Genomic DNA, 26613 nt, shown 5'->3' with positions numbered 1-26613 from the left:
AATCAATCATATTTATCGAGCGCTTACTGTGTGCAGAGCACTGTACTAAGCGCTGGACCCTGAGAGGCCACAGAAGATTCCCCAGAATCCCAAGCACGCTGACAGCAGGACCCCAGCGCTTCGGGCAACAGCTGTCAATCATTCATTTTCTCATGTTACTCTAGGAATTATGATCCTATAAGTAGCCTGGGTTCCGGTTGATGGATTATACGACGTCTCTTGATACACCCTAATTGTCTTTCCTTTTATTTGTCAGCAATCAGCAAGCTTTCTTGCTAGAGAACGTCCCCTGCAATATCCCAAGTTGTGAGAGGGCACGGCGTATGTTCAAAGTCTACTGGGAACTATCAGACCTAAATCAAATCAAAGATGCTGTGGTGGCTACCTTCTTTGACATTTATGAAGATGTGAGTTCATTGCTCATCAGTGTGCTTTGTTTTTAATTGCCATCTGCCTATTCTCATTTATGTTGTTACTTTCAACTTCTCAGTATTTGACCAGAAAATGCAGATGAGATAATGAAAGCAAATGAGTTAATTAAAGAAGGGCCTTTAGTGTTGAAGAGTGGGTGAGAAAAATTTATTGATGTCATTGCCCGATTAACACAATGAAAATGCCAAAACTCTCACTTGGATTTATGTTACTTGGTTTTGAGATACATGTTCACGGGCAGGATGATCAACTGTTTGGGGGGGTGTAATCTGAGATGAAAAGAAAAGTCAAAGGTTAAAAAAAGCTATTTAATTCACATGAGGCCCCAGAGGAATTAATTCAAGCTACATTTATGGGTAAACTAAAGATGAAATCAGTAGGCCTGAATTCTTATTGCCAGGTGACCTTACAAAAATCTCTAAAATTATTCTCCCCTTTCTCTAGAGGAAATATAATGTGCCAGCTATCTACCTAACATGATGCTCCAAAGAGGAGCATAACAGAAAATTCAAGTCATTCTCTTTTGATCCTTCTTAGCAGATTTTAAGAAAAGATTAGGTGGGAATTATTATAGGGAAAAGTTAGTTATGTGTACTTTGTCTTTAACCATGAGAATTATGTCAGGGAGAGCAACAACCACACACTTTGTCCAGATGTCCTCTATTGCAATTGTCAAGATCAAATGGACCTTTGGAACGACTCAGAATAAAATTTCCCACACTCTGACCAAAACTAATGAGAAGAACTGAGCCTTAGCTGCAGTACTTTTCTTTTAAAGAACTCATTTAGCTTTAGGTGGGAATTCAAAGGTCTCAAGACTGAGTTGGGCCTTTTTTAGTCTGTTTTTAAGCTTATCTCCACCCAGACTGTTGGGGAACAGGGAAGAGAGGGGATGCCTGAATTCTGTTTTTTAGCATTAGGGTGAGTAAGGAATCAGAGAATCCTCCTAAACCCCAACCAGGTTCAGAAATGGGACCAAAGTTCTGGTCTTCTGGTTGACAGGAGTAGGAGTTATTATTTTTAACTCACTCTCTTGCCCAGAGTCTGCACATCCCACAGTCAGAAATCAGTGTCAGGGGAGTTTGTATAGCTAAAACCATTTGTTCTTTCATCTGCCTGCTCACATTAAAGGTGTTCTGAGGAGATGTATGTGTTATTGCCTCAGACTGGAACTTTAGAAACCAAATTAGCTACCCGAGTAAGAAGATAAGACAAAAAGCACAAAGCCCTTTGTATTTATTTAAAGTGGAATTGGAATTTTATGGAAAATTATCTTTTCCAGTGTCCATTTTCTCATTCTGCCAAAATACTATTGGTAATATTCCTCTTTACTTAGTTAATATAAAAGATTGCTCAATAAATATGATTGATTGATTGATAACAAGGAAAATGTATCCATCAATCCATATGGACAAGCTTATTTTAACTCTGCCGGCTTGTTATAAACTAAATTGTGTGCCCATTTAGCAGTAGAAAATGTAAACTCTTTTTGTTTGTGCTATAGCTTCCATTAATTGATTCTCTGGGCTCATTACATTATAGTAATAACAATTTTCTAAGTATTTGCTAAGTGCTTATTGTGTGCCAGGCACTGAACCAAGTGTTGAGATGGATAGATGCTAATGGGGTTGGACACAGCCCCTGTCCCATGTGTGGCTCACAGTATCGATGCCCATTTTACAGATGAGGTAACTGAAACACAAAGAAGTTACACAACTTGCCCAAGGTCACACAGCAGGCAAGTGGCGGAGCTGGGAATCAGACCCATGATCTTCCGACTCCCAGGCCTGACTCAGCCTCCAACAAACTTCGCTTCACTGTTCCTGGAATTTTAATGTTGACAAATGGTGTCTTCAAGGTGTTAAAAGGGCGTCAATCCCTTTCCTTTTCTCCACTGACTCACAAAGCAGGGAAAATGACCTGGAACCATTAGTAACATCTCTTTCTTGTTGTACCTTAAGAATTTTAGAAATGAAAATTTTTTTTGAAAGTAAAGGGTTTGGAGCAGTAAAGCCCATCAGATGTCGCCAACGCTATCACTGCTCTCTTTTGTATTATGAAGTTATAAGTTAATTCAGTAAAGGTGGTTGTTGATTATCCAGGTGGTTCTAATTTGTCTCATTTGTTATTTGTATTTTTAGGGGATTTTAGACATTATCGTTCTAAGTAGAGGCTACAGAAACAACGAGTTTGCCATCCACACACTAAAAAATAACTTTGAAGCAGATGCTTATTTTGTTAAAGTCATCGGTAAGTATTTTCTCCATATTTATGCTAAATGTCGATTAATTTTAAGAATGCGTCTTAAATTTTCAAATGAGTGTTTTTTCAAGGAAATAAATTTTTGGCAACATCAAATTTATGGTTAAAAATAGCATCTTATTGAAAAGGGACCGTGCTGATATTTTTCCTAGTTCCAAGGTAAGGTACTATGTTCTGTGTCATCTTGATGTAGCCCTTCTTTTAGACTGTTCTGTTTTCTACATTATTTAGTTTGATTCAAAATATGTTACATTATCTGGAAATAGCTAAACTTTATACTTTTCAAGCAGTTATTTGGAGGGTCCCAGGGAAAGCAATGGGTTTTTTTTTAACTCTAGTATTGGCATTCTGTGTTCAAAAATTTTTGTTTTTCTTCATCATGGATTCTGGAGTGCAGAGTACACAATGAATGTTAAAATTTGGGGTAAACAAAATGCCATGTTAATGTCATCTTTCCTATATTAAACATTGATTTGACCAGTTCTCACCTTATTTCAGCAAAAAGCATTTCAGAGTCCTGTAAAATGATTAAATTTCTAATGTATGCTGTATAGAACTGTACAGACTATGACTTTATATCCTGTTTATCCCTCAATAAGCTTTTACGACAGTTACAAATCTGTAAATATAGAGTGTTTGTAATCAATCAATCAATCGTATTTATTGAGCACTTACTATGTGCAGAGCACTGTACTAAGCACTTGGGAAGTACAAATTGGCAACACATAGAGACAGTCCCTACCCAACAGTGGGCTCACAGTCTAAAAGGGGGAGACAAAGAACAGAACCATACATACCAACAAAATAAAATAAATAGGATAGAAATGTACAAGTAAGATAAATAAATAAATAGATAAATAGAGTAATCGTATTTATTGAACGCTTACTGTGTGTAGAGCACTGTACTAAGCACTTGGGAAGTACAAGTTGGCAACACATAGAGACAGTCCCTACCCTACAGTGGGCTCACAGTCTAAAAAGGGGGAGACAGAGAACAAAACCAAAACATACTAACAAAATAAAATTAATAGAATAGATTTGTACAAGTAAAATAGAGTAATAAATATGTACAAACGTATAGACATATATACAGGTGCTGTAGGGAAGGGAAGGAGGTAAGATGGGGGGATGGAGAGGGGGACGAGGGGGAGAGGAAGGAAGGGGCTCAGTCTGGGAAGGCCTCCTGGAGGAGGTGAGCTCTCAGTAGGGCCTACGGGGTGGGGGTCTGCTGTCCCTATGCAGCAGACAAATGGCAGCAAACCTTGTGACTCCCAGGCCCGTGCTCTGTCAATCAATCAATCAATCGTATTTATTGAGCGCTTATTGTGTGCAGAGCACTCTACCAAGCGCTTGGGAAGTACAAGTTGGCAACATATAGAGACAGTCCCTACCCAACAGTGGGCTCACAGTCTAAAAAGGGGGAGACAGAGAACAAAACCAAAACATATTAACGAAATAAAATAAACAGAATAGATATGTACAAGTAAAATAAATAAATAAACAGAGTAATAAATATGTACAAACGTATAGACATATATACAGGTGCTGTGGGGAAGGGAAGGAGGCAAGATGGGGGGGATGGAGAGGGGGATGAGGGGGAGAGGAAGGAAGGAGGGCTCAGTCTGGGAAGGCCTCCTGGAGGAGGTGAGCTCTCAGTAGGGCCTACGGGGTGGGGGTCTGCTGTCCCTATGCAGCAGACAAATGGCAGCAAACCTTGTGACTCCCAGGCCCGTGCTCTGTTAATCAATCAATCAATCAATCAATCGCATTTATTGAATGCTTACTGTGTGCAGAGCACCGTACTAAGCGCTTGGGAAGTACAAGTTGGCAACATATAGAGACAGTCCCTACCCAACAGTGGGCTCACAGTCTAAAAAGGGGGAGACAGAGAACAAAACCAAAACATACTAACGAAATAAAATAAACAGAATAGATATGTACAAGTAAAATAAATAAATAGAGTAATAAATATGTACAAACGTGTAGACATATATACAGGTGCTGTGGGGAGGGGAAGGAGGCAAGATGGGGGGGATGGAGAGGGGGACGAGGGGGAGAGGAAGGAAGGGGCTCAGTCTGGGAAGGCCTCCTGGAGGAGGTGAGCTCTCAGTAGGGCCTACGGGGTGGGGGTCTGCTGTCCCTATGCAGCAGACAAATGGCAGCAAACCTTGTGACTCCCAGGCCCGTGCCCTAACCCTATGCAGCAGACAAATGACAGCAAACCTTGTGACTCCCAGGCCCGTGCTCTGTTAATCAATCAATCAATCAATCAATCGCATTTATTGAACGCTTACTGTGTGCAGAGCACCTTACTAAGCGCTTGGGAAGTACAAGTTGGCAACATATAGAGACAGTCCCTACCCAACAGTGGGCTCACAGTCTAAAAAGGGGGAGACAGAGAACAAAACCAAAACATAGTAACAAAATAAAATAAACAGAATAGATATGTACAAGTAAAATAGATAAATAGAGTAATAAATATGTACAAACGTATAGACATATATACAGGTGCTGTGGGGAAGGGAAGGAGGTAAGATGGAAATATTGATGGACCTACTAGGCATAATTAAATCAAAAACTAGGGAAGAAGCCTAAAATTCTTCTAGAAAGATTAGTACATCTTCTCCTGCTAAAAGGCGATTCCTCATCAGCTTTATAATTCAGCTTTATAATGACTTGAACATGGTTGCAAATCATTGTAGAGATTCCTGCTCTTGATTCCTGTTCATCAGAGAGTTGGGACAGATATTAGGAGCCAAGAACTAACTTGATGGTACAGGAACATGAAGACCAGCACTGTCTACATAATTTGCTCCTATCCTGTAAATTCTGTCCTGTAAAGCTGAATTCACATTCAGTGCCAATGATGTCCATTCACATTGGGTCAGAAGGGCAAGAACCACACTCTGGTTACTAGAGTATTTGCCATACTAAAATGGGAAATATTGATCTCCATCGCCAGAAAACTGAATCATGCCTATAGAATTCATCCTGAAGCTTAAATGAGATTTTTTAAAATTAAAAAGTCATGGGAACACACTAGAGATCGTGTTCAAATTTAGCAAAACAAAGCGAACACAGATTATCATAAAACACTGAAAGAAAGAGTATATTGCTTGAAACCTGAGGGAGTGGTTTTCCTCTTTTCAATTTTAAAAAACAGAAGATTACTTTAAAATTCTGAACTAAACCTTTTTGATTATCCATCTCTCTTCTCCAGAATAGCAATCAGGTGTTTTATCTTGATCGTAGGCACGATTATTTGGAGCGATAGAGCTGGTGCAAACTTCTCCACAGCTACACCTTTCTTCTTACGATCATATAGTATCAGTGAGTTTATGTGGCTGGTATAAAGTCTGTGTAGTGAATGCGATGTTTGCATAGTTGATTAGTTGAGAATTCCATAACAGAAATAATACGTACTAGTGGAATGATGAAATGATCATAAAGGAAACGATTTGAATTGAATCGCATTGAGTTATAAAAAACGTTATCGTGCTTCAGGAGGAAAGTATCCATTTTCCAGCAGCCTGAATGGTGGATTCATTATGCATCCAGTGTACTTTGCAAAGGTCAGTTAGAAAAAAATAGGATTTTACACTACAAGTTTCAAGAGGGTATTTCTCAGAAGAAGTAACTGCGAAAAAGGGACAAAGCCTGCTCAGCAACAATAGGGATAGGTTTCTTCTCCATCCTGTGAGCCATCTTGTTTTGGGATTGATTAAAGTACTGATGAGGCCAATGAAGAAAATAAAAAAGGAGGTCCTAATTTTAGTAGCATTCCATTCAGTGGTTACCAGTGAGATTTAGAAAAGTCATCATTGTTCTTGATGCAGTGTTAGGAATCTATTCAGTGCAGTTTTTATTCAAGGGATTTATTATTATTATTATTATTATCATTATTAATTAAGTTAAGCAGTGGGGTGAATACAAGATATTCTGATCACATCTTGTCCCTGTCCCAGGCAGGGCTCACAATCTAAGAGGCCAGGAGAACTGGCATTATCCCTATTGGACAGATCAGAAAACTGAGGCCCAAAAAGGTTGAGCGACTTTACTATTCATTGATTCATTCATTGAATTAATAAATGAGGCCCAAAAAGGTTGAGCGACAGTCATGAGATCACTCAGCAGCCAGTGGTATGGCTGGAACTAGAATCCAGGACCCACAGAGTCACATGATCTGTGAGACTGCAGCCAACTTCAAGCATACACTGGGCAAGAAGTATACATTCAGTCATTCAGTACTATTTTTTGAGCACTTACTGTGTGCAGAGCACTGTACTGAGCGCTTGGAAAGTACAATTCGGCAACAGAGACAATCCCTACCCAGCAACGGGCTCACAGTCTAGAAGGGGGAGACAGACAACAAAACAGAACAAGTAGACAGGCTTCGATAGCCTCAAAGTAGATAAATAGAATTATAGATATATACACATTATAGACGTATTAACCCTCCTGCACCCAATGAACTCCAAAGGACAGAGGGAAATAAGGAGTCTGACCAGCTTGACAAAAGCTCAGGGAAACACAGCTACAGTAGATTCCTGGACAGAGTGATGGCCATCAATCAATCAATCAATCAATTGTATTTATTGAGCACTTACTGTGTGCAGCACACTGTACTAAGCGCTTGGGAAGTACAAGTTGGCAACATATAGAGTTAGACTGTGAGCCCACTGTTGGGTAGGGACTGTCTCTATATATTGCCAATTTGTACTTCCCAAGCGCTTAGTACAGTGCTCTGCACATAGTAAGCACTCAATAAATATGATTGATGATGATGATATAGAGACAGTCCCTACCCAACAGTGGGCTCACAGACTAAAAGGGGGAGACAGAGAACAAAATCAAACATACTAACAAAATAAAATAAATAGAATAGATATGTACAAGTAAAATAAATAGAGTAATAACTATGTACAAACATATATACATATATACAGGTGCTGTGGGGAAGGGAAGGAGGTAAGATGGGGGGATGGGGAGGGGGACGAGGGGGAGGCATCCAATTGATGGATGGCATCCATCAATTGGAATGGATGTAAAAAATGGATTTGCAACTGTAGATCCAGGCATTAATGAAGAAATACTGAGAGCCACTTACCAAATGCTCAGGCGGTGGCATGCAAAGCACGTATGCACTTCTGCTTTGAGGCTTTTGCTTGGCAAAGGGAAGGAATCACAAATCCAAAAAGTAAGTCTTCCTGTCCCTGGTCTATTTTACCAGAGTTACTCATTTAAGCAGAGAGAGAAAAACTCACCACATGTCAGAGCAAAGCAGAGGCAGATTTCCCTATGGCAGGGAGCCAAGCAGATAGCAGAAGAGAGAGGTTTGTTGGCGACAGCTATAAAAAATGATCCCAATCTGAAGAGGAGTAAACAACTCTGCTGAGGAGCAGCTTGCTATCCTAACTAAAATCAAGCAAATAGACTCTCCACAAGTGAAGGGATATCCTTTTGGCCGTTTTAAATAAACAAGCAAAAAATCCAATCTTTTGAGCATTCTCTTTGATAGTTTTGCAGTTGGTAACTAGTTTATGCTACATCCTTGTTATCAACAACAGTACTTATTGAGCATTTGCTGTGTGCAAAGTACTGTACTAGGTACTTAGGGAAGATACAGAAGGATAAAGCAGGGTCCTACCCTTGAGAAGAGTAGTTTAATTGGGAAGACAATCAAGTATTTCTATTTTTGTATTCTTCTACTGCGCCCTTTAATAGGAGAAGTTTTCAGCTTAGAGTTATTAGATATAGATTTTGTCTTATTCCCTCGACCATGTTCTCTTGACTTCCCTGTAGAATGTAAGCTCATTATAGGCAGGGAATGTGTCTCCTAATTCTGTTTTATTGTACTTTCCCAAGTGCTCAGTACAGTACTGTATACATAATAAAAGTTCAATAAACACCATTGATTGATTGATGGTGACTCCTCCACCACCCACTTCTTCCAGAAACAGACTCTAAAATCACCCTGCGGAAATATTTTCATCTAATCACAGGCACTCTCATCCATGGCAGGCTAATTATAACAGTAATAATAATAATAATGATGGTGTTTGTTAAGCACTTACTGTGTGCCAAACACTGTACTGGGGGCCAGGGTAGGTACAAGATAATCAGATTGGACATAGTCCCTGTCCACATGGGGCTCACAGTCTACGTAGGCGGGAGTAGGATTTAGTCCTCATTTTACAGATGATGATGATGGCATTTGTTAAATGCTTACTATGTGCAAAGCACTGTTCTAAGCGCTGGAGAGGATACAAGGTGATCAGGTTGTCCCACGTGGGGCTCACAGTCTTAATCCCCATTTTACAGATGAGGGAACTGAGGCACAGAGAAGTTAAGTGACTTGCCCAAAGTCACACAGCTGACAAGTGGCGGAGCTGGGATTTGAACCCATGACCTCTGACTCCCAAGCCTGTGCTCTTTCCACTGAGCCACGCTGCAGATGAGGAAACTGGGGCACAGAGCAGTTCAGGGACTTGCTCGAGGTCGCACAGAAGACAAATGGCAGAGCCGAGATTAGAACTCAGGTCCCCTCACTTCCAGGCCCGTGCTGTTTCCACTAGGATGGCTAACTCCTGTACTTATATGTATATATCTGTAATTTATGTATTTATTTATATTAATGCCTGTGTCCCCTCTAAACCGTGAGCTCACCGTGGTCAGGAATATGTCCTATTGTTGTTATATTGTACTCTCCCAAGCAGTTAGTGCTTTGCACACAGTAAGCGCTTAATAAATACGACTGAATATATTGAGTGAATAACTCTTCTTACCTTCCCATTTTAATTTGTCTTGTTAGTAGCAGGTTGAGTTTATCTGAAAGCACTCATATCATTGTGGTAGAAAGTGATGTGACTTTCTATCCTCCAAAAATAGCTTTACGCTACCCGTCATCATGAGCCAATTGGAATCACAGCTCTGACACAGTTTCAGGCATTTTTTTCCTGCCTACAATCACTTAATTTCTCTGCCCTTTCTGAATTTGGTTTATCCTCTCCATCGGTGGTATTGTGAAATAAGGGAAGCTTGGAAGAATGTTTCTCCTCTTGCCCAAACTGGAAAGTTGTTACTTTCTAGGATATAATCACAGTGAGAACAATACAAAACTCAGATTAACGATTATTTTTGAAAACTTGTTTCTTTTTCATTTTCCAAAAAGATATTTATGCTACTCAGATCCACAGATCCACAGTTCGAGATTTTCAGTTTGCTTTAGAATGAAGTTTTCCAGAGACCAATTTTTTTTTTAAAGAAAAACAAATTCAGCACTTGGTAATTTAAGTCTCTCACATGCTTGAATCAGCTTTACACCATGTCAGGCATATAAACTGCTCTCTGGAGCAGGTGCTAGTGTGTATTAGGTTATGTAACTTTTTTTCCCTTGGCCACAAGCAGTTTCTTCAAGCGTAAGGCAATATCTGCACGTAATGCTCTTCATTTTATGCTATTGAAATGATGGACTTTTGGAGTTGCTTGGATTTACTCTATTGTTTTCAGTAGCAAGGTCATCAAATCGTCTTACACTTTTATCAGACAGTTGTATTTATTGAGCACTTACTGTGTGAAAACCACTGTACTTACCGCTTGGGAGAGTACCGAAAATAGAGTTGGTAGAAATGAGCTCTGCTCACAAAGAGTTTACAGTCTAGACAGGGAGAATTTGAAATCAATTGTGCATAGGGGAAATGGCAGAGTAAAGGGATGTACAAAGTGTTGTGGGGACTGTGGATGAGGTGCTTAAAGGAAATGTATACAAGTGCCTAAGTAATGCAGAAGAGAGAGAGTAGGGGAAGTGGGGGCTTAGTCGGGGAAGGCCTCTTGGGGGAGATAGGATTTTAGGGTGGTCTTGAAGTTGGCAAGAGTGGCGGTCTGTTGGATACGAAGGGATATGTCTTTGTGCAGAAACGCTCTGGGCATGTTACTCCCCTCCTCAAAAATCTCCAGTGGCTACCGGTCAACCTACACATCAGGCAAAAACTCCTCACCCTCGGCTTCAAGGCTGTCCATCACCTCGCCCCCTCCTACCTCACCTCCCTTCTCTCCTTCTCCAGCCCAGCCCGCACCCCCCATCCTCTGCCGCTAATCTCCTCACTGTGCCTCGTTCTCGCCTGTCCCGTCGTCGACCCCCGGCCCACGTCATCCCTCTGGCCTGGAATGCCTTCCCTCCGCACATCCGCCAAGCTAGCTCTCTTCCTCCCTTCAAACCCCTACTGAGAGCTCACCTCCTCCAGGAGGCCTTCCCAGACTGAGCCCCCTCTTTCCTCTCCCTCTTCCCATCCCCCCTGCCCTACCTCCTTCCCCTCCCCACAGCACCTGTATATATGTATATATGTTTGTATGTATTTATTACTCTATGTATTTATTTTATTTGTACATATTTATTCTATTTATTTTATTTTGTTAATATGTTTGGTTTTGTTGTCTGTCTCCCCCTTCTAGACTGTGAGCCCGCTGTCGGGTAGGGACCTTCTCTATATGTTGCCAACTTGTACTTCCCAAACACTTAGTACAGTGCTCTGCACACAGTAAGCACTCAATAAATACGATTGAATGAATCAATGAATGAGAGAGAGTTCCAGTCCAGAGGAGGGTCGTGGGCAGGAGTCATCAGCGAGACAGATGAGGTCAGTATTCAGTGAGTAGGTTGGCTTTAGAGGAGTGAAGTGTGTGGGCGGGCTGGGTCATAATAGGTGATCACCAAGATAAGGTTGGAGGGGGAGAGCTGATGGAACACCTTAAAGCCGATGGTAAGGAGTTTCTGTTAGGTGCAGAGGTGGATGGACCACCATTAGAGGTTTTAGAGGAGTGAGGAGCTAAACATTTTTTTTCTTTCTTTTAAAATGATCTGGGATGCAGAATGAGGTATGGACTGGAGTGTGGAGAGACAGAAGACAGGGAGGACAGCCAGGAGGCTAATGCAGTATCAAGGGGGGATTAGGAATGCTTGGATCAGCGGGGTAGCAGGTGGGATGGAGAGGAAAGAGAGTTGTTGTGAAGGTAGAACCTACAGGATTCGGTAACAGACTAAATGTGAGGGTTGAATGACAGATGATTTGAGCATAATGCCAAAGTTACAAGCTTGTCAGACAGGGAGGATGCTGGTACTATCTAAAGCAATAGGAAAACCAAGGAGGACAAGCTTTGGGTGGGAGGATGAGTTCTGTTTTGGACATGTTAAATCTGAGGTATCGGCAGGACACCCAAGAAGCGATGTCCTAAAAGAAGGAGGAAATGTGAGACTGCAGAGAAGGAGAGTGGTCAGGACTGGAGTGGTAAATTTGGAATTCATCCACGTAGAAATGGCAGTTGAAGGCATGGGAGCAAATTAGCTCTCTAAGGGATTCGGTGTGAATAAATGAGAGAATTTGTGATGGACGGAGGAGGCAGAATGACAGTGTAGATACTCGTTCTTCTAACAATACTATTTTATTTGGAACGTGTCGATCTTCATTCGAGGTAAAAACTTAACCTTTTTAAACACTTCCTTCCAAAAGCCATTATACAGCTTTGACATTTATGACTTGCATTTAAACTTAAAAAGCACAAGAATCGGGCATTTGGGGAGCTTTTTTAACGTGAAACATTTATCCACCTATCCTGGGGCGACGTATGCATGAGAAGAGGCAGTTCAAGACAAGCCTAACATTAGACACCAATCTGTCTATTGAGACTGGTTCCACGCAGGCAGGATTAATGTGGCGTGTCAATAGACCCATACCTGGGCAACATTTCTTCCTGACTGACAGGAAACATTTTGGGCAATTTCAGCCCAAAGTCAGTCTGTTGGCCCAGGTGGCCTCAGGTGATCCCCAGAGCTAAAGTAAACTGGAAGCGGAATGAGAGGAGTTAGTCTCAAAGGGCCTTAGCATCAGTCAGCAGCCGAATAATCTCCCCGTTGGGGAAGCAAGAATATTTCCTCCCCACAGGGAAAATAACTTTCTTGCACAGCTATGGCTTAGTGCTCTAAAAAGAGCTCTCCCACCCTGGATCCTGAGCGAAAGAATAAAACCAAGCCATCGAGGCAGATGTGGTTAGGCCAGTAAGTCCCACGTAGATCTCATAAAATCCTTTCCTCCTCCCCCATATAGGCACACACCCTCTTTATTAAGTGGTGCAGTGAGTAGAGAGTATATTGGCTTGATGGTTTTATTTCAGTGCTGATACTCTGAGTTATAAAATAGAGAAAAATAATCCAAATTCTCTTAGCACCGTCTTCACCATTTGCACATTTAATGACTACGAATTTATTTTAACTGCAAAAAAAATGGTATATTATGGATCAAGTGATCCTGGATGTGAAGTGAGAAAAAGAAAAGGCTAGGAACTGCGTATCTCATTAGTCACATTTTTATCAGATGGATTCAGGCATAATCTCAGTTTTACGTAACTCTAAGCCTGTTTTTTGTGCTCGTTAAGTGATTTCTTTTAGTACCTCAAAGTGGTATAGTCTGAGACTAAAGGTTAGAGTCTTGTCTTATCTTATGCCCATCTTACCTCCCTCCCTTCCCCACAGCACCTGTAGATATGTATATATGTTTGTACATATTTATTACTCTATTTATTTATTTATTTATTTTACTTGTACATATCTATTCTATTTATTTTATCTTGTTAGTATGTTTGGTTTTGTTCTCCGTCTCCCCTTTTAGACTTTGAGCCCACTGTTGGGTAGGGACTGTCTCTATATGTTGCCAACTTGTACCTCCCAAGCGCTTAGTACAGTGTTCTGCACACAGTAAGTGCTCAATAAATAAGATTGATTGATTGATTATGCCGTCAAGTATTTCCGACCCATAGCGAAGCCGTGGACACATCTCACCCAGAACACCCCAGCTCCATCTGCAGTCGTTCTAGTAGTGTATCCAGAGAGTTTCCTCGGTACAAATCCAGAAGTGGTTTACCATTGCCTCTTTCCGCACAGTCAATTCAAGTTTCCACCCTCTCAACTCTCTCCCATGCCGCTGCTGCCCGGCACAGGTGAATTTTAACTCATAGCAGATTGTTTTCCACTTGCTAGCCAGAGGCCAAGCTTGGAATGGAATGGGTAGGCCTTTGCTTGACTCTCCCTCCCATAGTCGAGATTGGTAGAGTACTGGAAATTCTCCAGGTGCGACCCTGAGCGGGTAAAGATTAGAGTACCTGCCAAAAAATGTGAGTCCACTGGAGTGTGTGCTTTTTAAGGCCAGCCAATGGCTTTTATTTCTGTTGCAAACACCCAAATATCTAGTATAGTGCTGTGCATAAAGTAGGTGATCAGTAAGTGCTGTTGCTCATTATAAGCAGATTTTCTATACGCCATTACAGCAAACTTCTTTATTATTATGCATTTGAAAACAAACCAGTAAAATGGGTAAAGAGAAAATACTTTCAATAGGTTAAAAAACTGGGGACCTATTTCAAAGTCAACTACTCGGAAAGGGTGTTTGTCGAATTTCCGAGTGATAAGTTTGTATTAAACCGAATCTTTGCCTCATAGTTGGAAAGCTATCATGCGTTTTATGGATCCTCACTGATGTAAGTTTTCAACTTGAGAAGGTTCTGTGAATTCTGTTCCTTGGAGCCTCCACACCAATAACTATTACTTTTCCTGTATCCATATTCTTTAATAGAGAAAATGGAAGTCTGAGAAGGTGTGTAATTTGATCAGGGCCAGTTGAGGAACTGAGGGTAAAAGCTGATGGTTGAAATTGGGAATGGTAAAAAGATAGAACACCTTGCTCTGGCCTGTTCTTGGACAACTAGCTAGATGGTATTTCTCAAAATGTTCACTAAATGATCAGGTTTAGCATATTTTCCTGCTCTGTGTGAAAAATTTACAAACATATAATTTCATCAAGAAAATTCAGACTGCTTCTGAACTGTTACCATGTTACAAGATGGAGCTTTAATATAGTAGTAATAAGTTCAGCTTTGGGGCTTTTAATAGATTATTCCTTTTCTAAGTAAAGCACTATCTGTGCAACAGATATGAAATTCTTATCCGAATATCACTGGGGAAATTACATTTCTACATTTATTTAATAGAATACTGTCAGTTTCTACCTGTTCATATTCTGGATATTGTGGAGTTTTTAAATTGTAATTTAAAGGTGACATTTGAGGAAAAGCTATCAAAACCCAGCCTCCTTTCCTACCTAAGTATGAAAGTGATATTTAAAAAAAAAAAACTAGTCATGCTTCTTCCTTATGTGCCAGGAAAATAGGAAAAAGGATGCAGCAATTGTTAATAATGACAGTATTTGTTCAGCGCTTACTATGTGCCAAGCACTGGGGTGGATACAAGCAGATCAAGTCCCTGTCCCATGTGGGGCTCACAGTCTCAATCCCATTTTACAGATGAGATAACTGAGGCACAGAGAAGTGAAGTGACTTGCCAAAGGTCACACAGCAAGCAAGTGGTAGAGCTGGGTTTAGAACTCATGACCTTCTGATTCCCAGACCCCTGCTCTTTCCACTAGGCCACACTGCTTGCTTACTTAAAGTCTCCCCAAAATTAGTACAATATACTGGAGTACATTCTAATTCATTTCAAACCAAAAACATTATCGAATAGTCTAGAATTGACTATTCTAAACAGTTTTCTGGAGCCAAGATTAGAGTCCAGCTTTGTTGATTCCCGCCATGTCTCCAGTGCTTTCATGCAGTTCTTGGCACTATCTGAACTATATCAAGTCTTTTTAAAAGAACATTGTTTCCAACACTGTTTTTATAAATGAACTAGCATCCTCTGTTCTAAAAGCTGCATGTACCTCGTTGAAAAGGTCAAGTGGTTCTTTAGTGGAGACAATCATTTAGACTGAGCACAGGTTAACCTTTATGATAATAGTCCATTTAAGTGATCTGAATTAATTCATAATTAAAGCAGAATTTTTTTTCAGGCTGGCATATTGAATTGAGGTTCAAAGAATAGTGTATGTGTACCTTCTGGAATTTTTGTTAGCCAGATTCCTGAAAAACAAACCTCAGTGTACCATTTATATTCCGTTTGGACTAATTTTTTTTTCCTTTTACCAGAAAATTATCAGGAAGTAAGTCTTTTACATTGTTTTGTAAGGAAAGTTAAATTGAGGCTACACTATTAGTGTAGCAATCCTCCTGATCTGAAGTTAGACATTCATTTGGACAACCCAAATCAGGTTCAGATTCAGAAATGCTTGTGGAAAGTCAGTTTTCAAATCCCAGTTCTTTCTCCACCTCCAATTCCACCAGACCTCAGGTCTCCCCATCTCTAAAGCCCTCCTAAAAAAGCTTATCGCCTTCCCAGATTACTTCACAGTCCCTCAGTTGTGTCAGACCTACATTCACCCTTAATACCTGGCATTTCAGTCTTTCTTCAGCACTCGTTAATTCATATATTATTCACATATTATATTATATAATTATATATGTCATAATATATATTATTATATTATTTATTGCACATATAATATATATTTGTATAATCTATATATTTCTATTATATTGTGTATTTTATATTGCATATTATTATGATTGATTCATATGTTATTCACATTTATCTATACCTTCAATAATTTGTTCAGCTGTTTCATCCTGATGTATATATGCTACTTGCAGCATTACACTTGTTTTTTCTACTGCTTTCATCATCTGTAAATAATTTTTGTTTATCTTCTCCATTAGATTGTAAATTATTTGAGGGCAGGAATCAATCAATCAATCAATCAATCGTATTTATTGAGCGCTTACTATGTGCAGAGCACTGTACTAAGCGCTTGGGAAGTACAAATTGGCATCACATAGAGACAGTCCCTACCCAACAGTGGGCTCACAGTCTAAAAGGGGGAGACAGAGAACAGAACCAAACATACCAACAAAATAAAATAAGTAGGATAGAAATGTACAAGTAAAATAAATAAATAAATAAATAAATAAATAAATAGAGTAATAAATATGTACAACCATATATACATATATACAGGTGCTGTGGGGAAGGGAAGGAGGTAAGACGGGGGGATGGAGAGGGGGATGAGGGGGAGAGGAAAGAAGGGGCTCAGTCTGGGAAGGCCTCCTGGAGGAGGTGAGCTCTCAGCAGGGCCTTGAAGGGAGGAAGAGAGCTAGCTTGGCGGATGGGCAGAGGGAGGGCATTCCAGGCCCGGGGGAGGACGTGGGCAGGAAGCCAGTGTCTTGCCATTGTTGTATGGTCCCAAGTCCGTATTGTGGTGGCTAGCACTCAGTGGGTGCTTAAAAAAGTATCATCGATCGACTGACTGAAATCAAACGTGTTATATACAGCGTCTCAGCAAATATTCAAGACCCTGATTGTGTCAGCAAAATACCATTGTAATCAAAATGACAGTATTTCTCAAGCCGTTATTCTGTGCCAAATATCTTGTTAAGCACTGGGAAGATGCAAGATCCCCTCTCAGGGTGGCACCTGCAGAGTTTCCAGTACTCTACCAGTCTCGACTATGGGAGGGAGAGTCAAGCAGAAGCCTACCCGTTCCATTCCTCGCTTAGCCAGTGGCTAGAACACTCTATGGATGTACTATCAATCAATCAATCGTATTTATTGAGCGTTTACTATGTGCAGAGCACTGCACTAAGCGCTTGGGAAGTACAAATTGGCAACACATAGAGACAGTCCCTACCCAACAGTGGGCTCACAGTCTAAAAGAGAAGCAGAGAAGCAGCGTAGCTCAGTGGAAAGAGCCCAGGCTTTGGAGTCAAAGGTCATGGGTTCAAATCCCGGCTCCGCCAATTGTCAGCTGTGGGACTTTGGGCAAGTCACTTAACTTCTCTGGGCCTCAGCTACCTCATCTGGAAAATGGGGATTAATGTGAGCCCCCCGTGGGACAACCTGATCACCTTGTTACTTCCCCAGCGCTTAGAACTGTGCTTTGCATATAGTAAGCGCTTAATAAATGCCATTATTATTATTATTATTATTATTATTATTATTATTACCAGAACTATTGCAGATGGAGGCGGGGAATTCTAGGAGAGATGTGTCCATGGCGTCGCTTTGGGTCGGAGTCAATTCAACAGCATAAGACAGTTTGCGATATAATTGGATCAGGCAGTTCATAGCCAACCCTGAGCTCACAGTTCAATTGAGAAGCAGCATAAAAGCATGGGCCTCAGAATCAGAGGATCTGAGTTCTAATTCCGGCTCCACCGCTTGAAGCAATCAGTCAACTGTATTCAATGAGCACTTTCTGTGTGCAGAGCACTATATGAAGTGCTTGGGAAAGAACAGTATAGCAGAGTTGGTAGGCACACACCCTGCCCGCAGTAAATTTAGTCTGGAAGAGGAGACAGATTTTAATATAAATGAATAAATTATGGATATGTGCATACTACTGTGGGGCTGAAGGAGGAGTGCAAATCCAAATGCAAGGGTGCGGCAACATGGCGTAATGAATAGAGAATGGGCCTGGGATTCAGAAGGTCATAGCTTCTAATCCAGTTTCAATAAGACTTTGAAGATGGGGAGAGCGATAGCCTGTCATATATGAAGAGGAAGGGCGTTCCAGGCCAGAGGCAGGACGAAGGCGAGGGGTCGGTGGCAAAATAGGTGAGACTGAGGTACAGGGAGTAGGTTCGCATGAGAGAAGTGAAATGTGTGGGCTGGGTTGTATTAGGAAGTCAGGGAAGTAAGGTAGGAGGGGCGAAGGTGCTTGAGTGTTTTAAAAGAGTTTTAAAGGTAAGGAGTTGCTGTTTGGTGCAGAGGCGGATGGGCAACCAGTGGAGGTTCTTGAGAGTGAGGAAACATGGACTGAACATTTTTGTAGAAAAATGATCTGGGCAGCAGAGTGGCAGGGAGATCAGTAAGGAGGCTGATGCAGCAGTCAAGGCTGGATAGGATAAGTGCTTAAATTAATGTAATAGCAGTTTGGATGGCGAGGAAAGGTCGGGTTTTTATTGATATCGTGAAGGTTGAACAGATAGGATTGATGACAGATTGAATATATAGGCTGAATGAGAGAGATGAGTCAAGGATAATGTCAAGGTTGCAGTCTTGTGGGACAGACTGTATGACCTTGGACAAGTCACTTAAATTATCTGTGCCTCAGTTACCCCATCCGTAAAATAGGGATGAGACTGTGAGCCCGATGTTTGAAATGGACTGTCTCCAAACTGATTATCTTGTATCTTCCCTGGCCAGTGCCTGGCACATAGTAAGTACTTAACAGATGCCATTAAAAGAAAAAAAAAGTAGGCAGAGTAGGTCCTGTGTCTCCATTTTACGGATGAGAAAACTGAGATGTGCCCAAGGTCACATAAGCAGGCCAGTGGCCCTTTCCATGCTTTTTTCCACTAGGTTGCATGTATTCTTAAAAGTCACCGATTCTACGCCTTTTTAAGTGAGAAAAGTTATGAATTGTTAATTCTGTGCTGTTTTCTTTAAATCCTTGAAAGTCTCTTTTGTGAAGTATTTCTAATGTAAGCATTTGTTGTCTTTGTTTTTTCGAGTTCCTAATGTAAAGGAGGTGTTACCATGATTTTAAATGCTGTGTCCAACAGAATATAGATTCTTTGCTTTGCTCTGTACATAACCTGAATCACCTTCGTAAGGCTTTTAGCATTAAAATGCATGTTTTGTTTGTCTGACAATTTGAAGAAGCAAAATAAGATGTTGTCTCTGGCTATATCCAACAAGCAACTAGAATCTACTGAATGCCCACAGAGGGAAAAGCACTGTATTGTTATTGTCACTGTACCATTTAGCAAACAAAGAGTTACAAGTGAGTTGCATCTCCATTTCTAAAAGAAGCTTTCTGTGGTTTGAAGTCTTTGATTAACAAATGATTTCCTTCACAGAAATGGGTGAGGCTGAGACCCTCATGTGTGTTAATTGAGTGAGATGTGTATGTTTGGTTAATCCAAAACACCATGAAATGTGACATTATGATCATAGTTCAAAGAAATGCTCTTATTTCTTGAAATATTAGAAAAAGTGAAAGCACATCTGATCAAAGGACTTTGGTGTCTTCACACTGACTAATGCTAAATAGAGTAATTCTCTTGGAGCTAATATATTTTGATTTTTTTGGTTTTTTTTTAAACTCTTGAGTATGGAACAGTATCAGAGAATAACTGCCAGGTGTCATATATGAGAAACAGGATGGTCTAGATGAGAAGCATTCATTCATTCATTCATTCATTCAATCGTATTTATTGAGCGCTTACTGTATGCAGAGCACTGTACTGAGCACTTGGAAAGTCCAATACGGCAACAAATAGAGACAATCCCTACCCAACACCGGGCTCACATATACTAGTGGCAAGAGAACAGGTTTGGGAGTCAGAGGACATCGGTTCTAATCCAAGCTTCGCCACTTGTCTGCTGACTTGATCTGGCCCTCTGTGCTTGGGATAATTGGCCCTATGTAGAAGGAAAGGAATAAGGCACTAGGGAGGCAGCAGGACTTAGTGGAAAGAACAAGGAATGGGGAGTTGGGAGATCCCAGCTCTAATCCCAGCTGTGGGACTCTGGGCAGGTCAGCTAATCTCTTTGAACCTCAGATTCCTCATCTGTAAAATGGGGATAAAGTGCCCATTCAGTCATACCCTTTGGCTGACAGCTCCCCTTCTGCCACTCTCCCTGTAGTTGCAGACTCCTGGACCCCCTTCGATCTGGCTTCCTCCCCCTCCACTCCACTGAAACCGCCCTCTCAAAGGTCACCAGTGACCCTCCTTCTTGCCAAATCCAACGGATCCAACGCCATCCTAATCCTCCTTGACTTCTCAGCTGCTTTTGGTACTGCAGACCATCCCCTTCTCCTCAGCACGTTATCAAACCCTGTCCTGTCCTGGTTCTCCCCTTATCTCTCTGGCCATTCATTCTCAGTCTCCTTACTAGGCGCCTCTTCCCCCTCCCATCCCCTAACTGTAGTGTTCCCTCAGGGGTCAGTTCTGGGTCTCCTTCTATTCTCCGTCTACCCTCACTCCCTTGGATAACTTTTCCGCTCCCCTTCTGTTCTCCAGCTACACTCACTCCCTTGGAGAACTCTTTCACTTCCAAGGCTTCAACTATCATTTCTATATGGATGATACCCAAATATTTACCTCCTCCCCTGTTCTCTCTCCCTCCCTCCAGGCTAGCATCTCCTACCTTCAGGATATCTCTACTTGGATGTCCTCCCGCCACCTAAAACTCAACATGTCCAAGACAGAGCTCCTTATCTTCCCTCCCAAGCCCCGTCCTCTCCCTGACTTTCCCGTCACTGTGGATGGCACAACCATCCTTCCCGTCTCACAAGCCCACAATCTTAGTGTCACCCTTTACTGCACTCTCTCATTCACCCCACATATTCAATCCGTCACCAAAGGCTGCTGGTCTCACCTTCACAACATCGCCAAGAACCACCCTTTCCTCTCCATCCAAAATGCTATACGTTAGTACCATCACTCATCCTATCCCGACTGGATTACTGCATCAGCCTCCTTTCTGACCTTCCAACATCCTGTGTCTCCCCACTTCAGACCATACTTCACTCTGTTGCACGGATTACCTTTCTACGGAAGTGTTCCGGGCATATTACCCCCCTCCTCAAAAATCTCCGGTGGTTGCCTATTGACCTCCATATCAAACAAAAACTCCTCACTGTTGGCTTCAAAGCTCTCCATCACCTTGCCCCTTCTTACCTCACCTCCCTTTTCTTTTACAGGCCAGCCTGCACACTCCGCTCCTATGATGCTAACCTTCTCACTGTGCCATGTTCTCGCCTGTCCCTCCATCGACCCCTGGCCCGTATCCTACCTCTGGCCTGGAATGCCCTCCTTCCTCAGATCCGCCATACAATCACACTCCCCCCTTCAAAGCCCTACCGAAGGCACCTCCTCCAAGAGGCCTTCCCAGTCCCCCTTTCCCTCTGCTCCCCCTCCCCTCCGCGTTGCCCCGACTCCCTTCCTTTGCTCTACACCCTTCTCCCGGCCCCATAGCACCTGTGTATGTATGTGCATAGCTATAATTCTGTTTTAATACTTGTTTTAATGTCTGTCTCCCCCTTTCTAGACTGTAAGCCTGGTGTGGGCAATGATTGTCCCTCTCTATTGCTGAATTGTACATTCCAAGTGCTTAGTACAGTGCTCTGCCCACAGTAAGCACTCAATAAATATGATTGAATGTATAAATGATGAATGGCAAAACTAAGGTGAGGTAAGGCAAAAACTAAGGCAAAATGTATCTTTGACTATTTTGAAGAATCACTTAAATTAGTTTGCCGTTTTAAACTGTTCCTGGAATTAAACCAGCCAGTTGGAAAGTGAAAAGGCAGCTGATAAAGTAGGACAGAGCTGTGATTAATGTTCTTATCTATAGATTTTGCAAAGTGACATCATTTTGACAGCTCAATAAAGGCTTTTGAAACACTGGTATAAGGTAGACAACCACAATTTAACCTTCCAAATCTATTTTCTTCGAGAGAGAGAGAGAAGCTGAATATGTCTCTGTCGATCAACTTGAATCAATAGAGCACATCAGTGGGTTTTAAAAAGAATAAAATGGCAGAAATACACACTTGCCAGGATAACAGGACTAATAATCCTCTTTTCATTTTTCCACAGTTCTCAGCGGTCTCTGTTCCAATGATTGTCCTCGTAAGATAACAGTAAGTAACCTGACTACTTTACCTCGTCTCCCACTGCGTCTCCCTGACTTGCTCCCTTTGCTCTTCCCTGACTCCCAGCCCCACAACACTTATTTATATTTCGGTCATTTTTTATTTATTTATATTGATGTCTGCCTCCCTCCCTCTAGATTGTGAACTCATTGTGGGCTGGGAATGGCACTGTTTATTGTTGTATTATATTTTCCAAAGTGCTTGATACAGTGCTTTGCACACAGTAAGCACTTAATAAATACGATTGAATGAATAAATGAGTGAATGCAGTTAGTTCGATTAAAACTCTGCTCAGAATGACGTGGTAAGGGTCCAAAATGGCTGTCCAAACAGATATTCAGTCACTGCACTATTTACCACTGAGAGAAGTGTCCTTCGGTGCCTGTTGAAAGCCCTGCCTCATAGAAAGAGGCTGTTGTTGTGATTTTTGACTTGTTTGAAATAGCAAGTAAACTGATATTCAAAAGCACAAGATGTTGAAATACATATCAGGAACAATTAGTATTGATGAAATTTGGTCATTTTACTAATTGTCACACCTCTAAAAAAAACAAGGATGTTTCAGTAACACAGGGCAGATGGCTGCCTGAGTCACATGTCTAGAAAAATCGATATAATTCCCCATATTCCAGATTCTTCCGTAATTATGGTTTTCAGTCTCTTCACTCTGTTGAAGATAGTCCACTGGCAGCTCAATTTTTCAGTGGTCTGTTTATCCAGTCTGTGGATTATCCAGACTCTTTGCTTTTTCCTCCTCCCTATTTTCTGATTTTGGCCATTTCCATGCTCATTAATACCCCATCAGAGGATGAGGAAAGGAAATAAAAAGATCAAATTCAAAGCAAGAAATTCTGCCACCTAGAAGCCACTCTGAGAACGTTTGTAGTAGTAGTATGTAGTATCTCAAAAGTCAGAGGTTTTCTTCTTTCCTCCTTATCTGTTTGCAAATGCAAAACCTTCTAGATTGTACAGAACAACCTCATCATGCACTGAACATGCTTCTCAAACCATTTTGAAAGTTGTATTACTAAGATTCCATTTCCAACTTGTACTTCCCAAGCGCTTAGTACAGTGCTCTGCACACAGTAAGCGCTCAATAAATACGATTGATTGATTGATTGATTTGCAAATTCAGCATCTTAGGTCCCTATGGCTCCCCGGCAGTTGAAATATTAGCCTCCCATTTATCCATTTTGACTCCCTTTGTAGTTCTGAACTACATATAAGGGCTTAGCACACAGTAAGCACTCAATAAATACAATTAATTGATTTAGTAGCGTACCACACTTTTGTCCTGGTGCCCAAAAGTTTTCATATATCACAGCTTTTTAGTGATAACTCTCGAATACAATATGCTGTGAGTGTTTTTCCCCACTGACCTGTCATCATAATAGAAAGTGTTCCTACCTTCTGTACAATTTAGAGTGAGTCTGATAGAATCTTTTTTTCAATACAAACAATAATAATTGTGGTATCTGTTAAGTGTTTCTGTGTGTCGAGCATTGTTTTAAGTGCTGGGGTAGATACAGGATAATCAGGTTGGACAACAGTGTATGTCCCACATGAGGCTCACAGCCGTAATCCTCATTTTACAGATGAGATAATTGAGTCACAGAGAAGTTAAGTGACTTGCCCAAGGTCACACAGCAGATGTGTGGCAGAGCTGGGATTAGAACCCACATCCTCTAACTCCCAGACCTTGGCTTTCTCCTGGGCCACGTTGCTTCTCTGATACAGTCCAGTTAATGGGCAGGTGGTGATCTCAGGGTGGAACAATACCGTAGTGACAATATGGAGAACAAAAACAGTCATCCCCAGAAAACCATATGTCTCTGAACCACATTATGACCCAAAAATAGTGTAAGTCCAAATCCGTGCAGAAATTGAGGCCTCTCTGCTTGTTCCTTGGATGATATTTTTGACTGAAGTGAGGGCAAAAATAACTTCCAAGAGAACAAGGCTCTTGAAGTGCTTAGTAATTTGTAATTTTCGGCCCTCCCATCTCCCCAAAAGTGCACACTGTTCTTGTACATATTTCAGCCTTTGTAAAGCCCAATCTAAATATAAAATAATTCTTCTCAAATCTTCAGTATATTCAGTAGGCTGGCAAATCCTGAGAACTGTCTCTTTTTAGAAATTATTGACATTTTTGAGCCAAATTTTTTGTTCTTTCTCTGTATGGGTCTGGGATCTCTGCCTCTAAAAGGGTTTTCTGGTTACAACCAGTGTATTATGCCTTTTGGCAGTTGTAGTTGTCATGGATACTGAAATCAGCTTCAAAAACTGGGTTTCTCTGTTCAACTCATACCCAGGGCCCTTCTCTCATTCCTGATGATCACACTTAATTGTGCTGATTCACATGCTCACACTGCCATAAAATGCAGTAGGAAACCAATTACTTGAACATATTCAGTTAGTTAATATGCTTCTTATCTCTTTATCTGCCTACTTGATCAAATCAATGTTAAGAAAGAGTTATTTTTAAAACTTGAGTAATAATTTTGAAGGAGTGAGATGCATATTAGCAAGTAAATTAATCAAACTGTAATGAACTAGCTAGAGAAATATGGCAACCACCAAAGATAGAAAAATAATACACAGGGAACTCTAAATCGAAAAAAATGGGGCAGAAAATACCAAAAAGACTTACTCCTGGAAAAAAATGAAAACAATTCATCTGTAGTCCAGGAAAAAGTTAAAAAAAGTCCCTCTCCCCTTAAAATGAAAATATCAAAAATTAAGAGCTCCAATAAATCATATTCACCATTCCCATAGCCATCTTTAACCCTTTCCCGTATCATGTCCTCAGTTTTCATTCCAGGATCATTTATTTTATTGTCACACTAATTGAAGTCTGTATCCATGGGGCTCAAACATCCTTCCAGTCATGTTAACAGTACCCTGGGTGTGAAACTCATAGAAGTGACGCAGTGAGCTGTTGGCTTCAGTTGTAGATGACTCAGTATGTTTAGGGAAATCCCTTGGAAAATGAGGTTATTAAAATAGAAATGTGGACTACCGCTTTTATTCGCCACCATATGGACCAGCAAAAAACAATTAAGAGACAGTTGGTTGATCTCTTAGGAGAGTTTAAAGGAACACTTGATTCAGGGCAGCACTGAATGTGAGTCACAAGCCGGACAATTAAGGGTTTATAAATCAGTCACCATTCAGCAGGTCGATACTCACCAGGAGGAGAATAAAAGATGGTAGGAAATGACATTGATTAATCAGACTCCCTGTAAATCAAGCGGATAGCTCAATGTGGTATAGTATTATATAGGAACAGCATGGTCTGCTGGGAAGAGCAAAGCTCTGTGAATCACCTGGATTCTAATTCCCGCTCTGCCACTTTCCTGTTGTGTGACCTCGGGCAAGTCACTTAGCCACTCTGTGCCTCAGTTTCCTCCTACGTAAAATGGGGATTCGATACCTATCTCCCTCCTACTTAACCTGTGAGTTTGAAGAGGGGTAAGGGGCAATGTCTAGGGCTTAGTACAGTGCTTGGCGCCTTAGTGCTTGCTTAAACAAATGCCATTATTGAGGTGCTTCATTTATCCAGATTGCATTCACTCAAAAAATTGTCTCCTCTCTCCTTTGGAAAATTTGGAAGTTTTAAAGGAGGTGTGGTGCACCTCCCACTCAAAAGAAATCCAAGTTGGTTATAAGACTCAATTCAGTTGTTAATATGGGACCACAAATAGTGTACTCTGTCACAGGATCACAGCATGGCCTAGTGGCAAGAGCAAGGGTTTGGGAGTCAAAGGATGTGGGTTCTAATCCCAGCTCCGCCACATAATAATAATAATGATGGTATTTGTTAAGCGCTTACTATGTGCCAAGCACTGTTCTAAGCACTAGGGTAGATACAAGGTTATCACGTTGTCCCACGTGGGGCTCACAGTCTTCGTCTCCATTTTACAGATGAAGTAACTGAGGTACAGAGAAGTTAAGTGATGTGCCCAAAGTCACACAGCTGATAAGTGGTGGAGCCAGGATTTGAACCCATGACCTTTGACTCCCAAGCCCATGCTCTTTCCACTAAGCCATGCTGTGATCCTGTGACGGAGTACACTACTTGTGGTCCCATAAAATCAATCAATCGTATTTATTGAGCACTTACTGTGTGCAGAGCACTGTACTAAGCGCTTGGGAAGTACAAGTTGGCAACATATAGAGACAGTCCCTACCCAACAGTGGGCTCACAGTCTAGAAGACAGTGGGCTCACAGTCTAGAAGTGTGGTTCTGCCTCCGCCATGTCTGCTGTGTGACCTTGGACAAGTCACTTAACTTCTCTGTGCCTCAGTTACCTCACCTGTA

General features: G+C 41.3%; 1 protein-coding gene across 1 annotated transcript in view; it reads left to right on the top strand.

The window, feature by feature from the left end:
* Positions 1-26613, top strand: part of ITFG1 (integrin alpha FG-GAP repeat containing 1) — a 238961-nt gene that overhangs the window by 148607 nt on the left and 63741 nt on the right. The window contains exons 11-13 of the mRNA XM_038754317.1: positions 257-407; positions 2574-2682; positions 22237-22280. Coding sequence (XP_038610245.1) covers positions 257-407; positions 2574-2682; positions 22237-22280 — 304 coding nt within the window. The remainder of the gene's footprint in view (positions 1-256; positions 408-2573; positions 2683-22236; positions 22281-26613) is intronic.

Source organism: Tachyglossus aculeatus, chromosome 11 (genome assembly GCF_015852505.1).
Source record: "Tachyglossus aculeatus isolate mTacAcu1 chromosome 11, mTacAcu1.pri, whole genome shotgun sequence".
Taxonomy (NCBI): Eukaryota; Metazoa; Chordata; class Mammalia; order Monotremata; family Tachyglossidae; genus Tachyglossus; species Tachyglossus aculeatus.
Note: the sequence above shows the minus strand (reverse complement) of the source record. Positions and strands in the feature narration are given on the sequence as shown.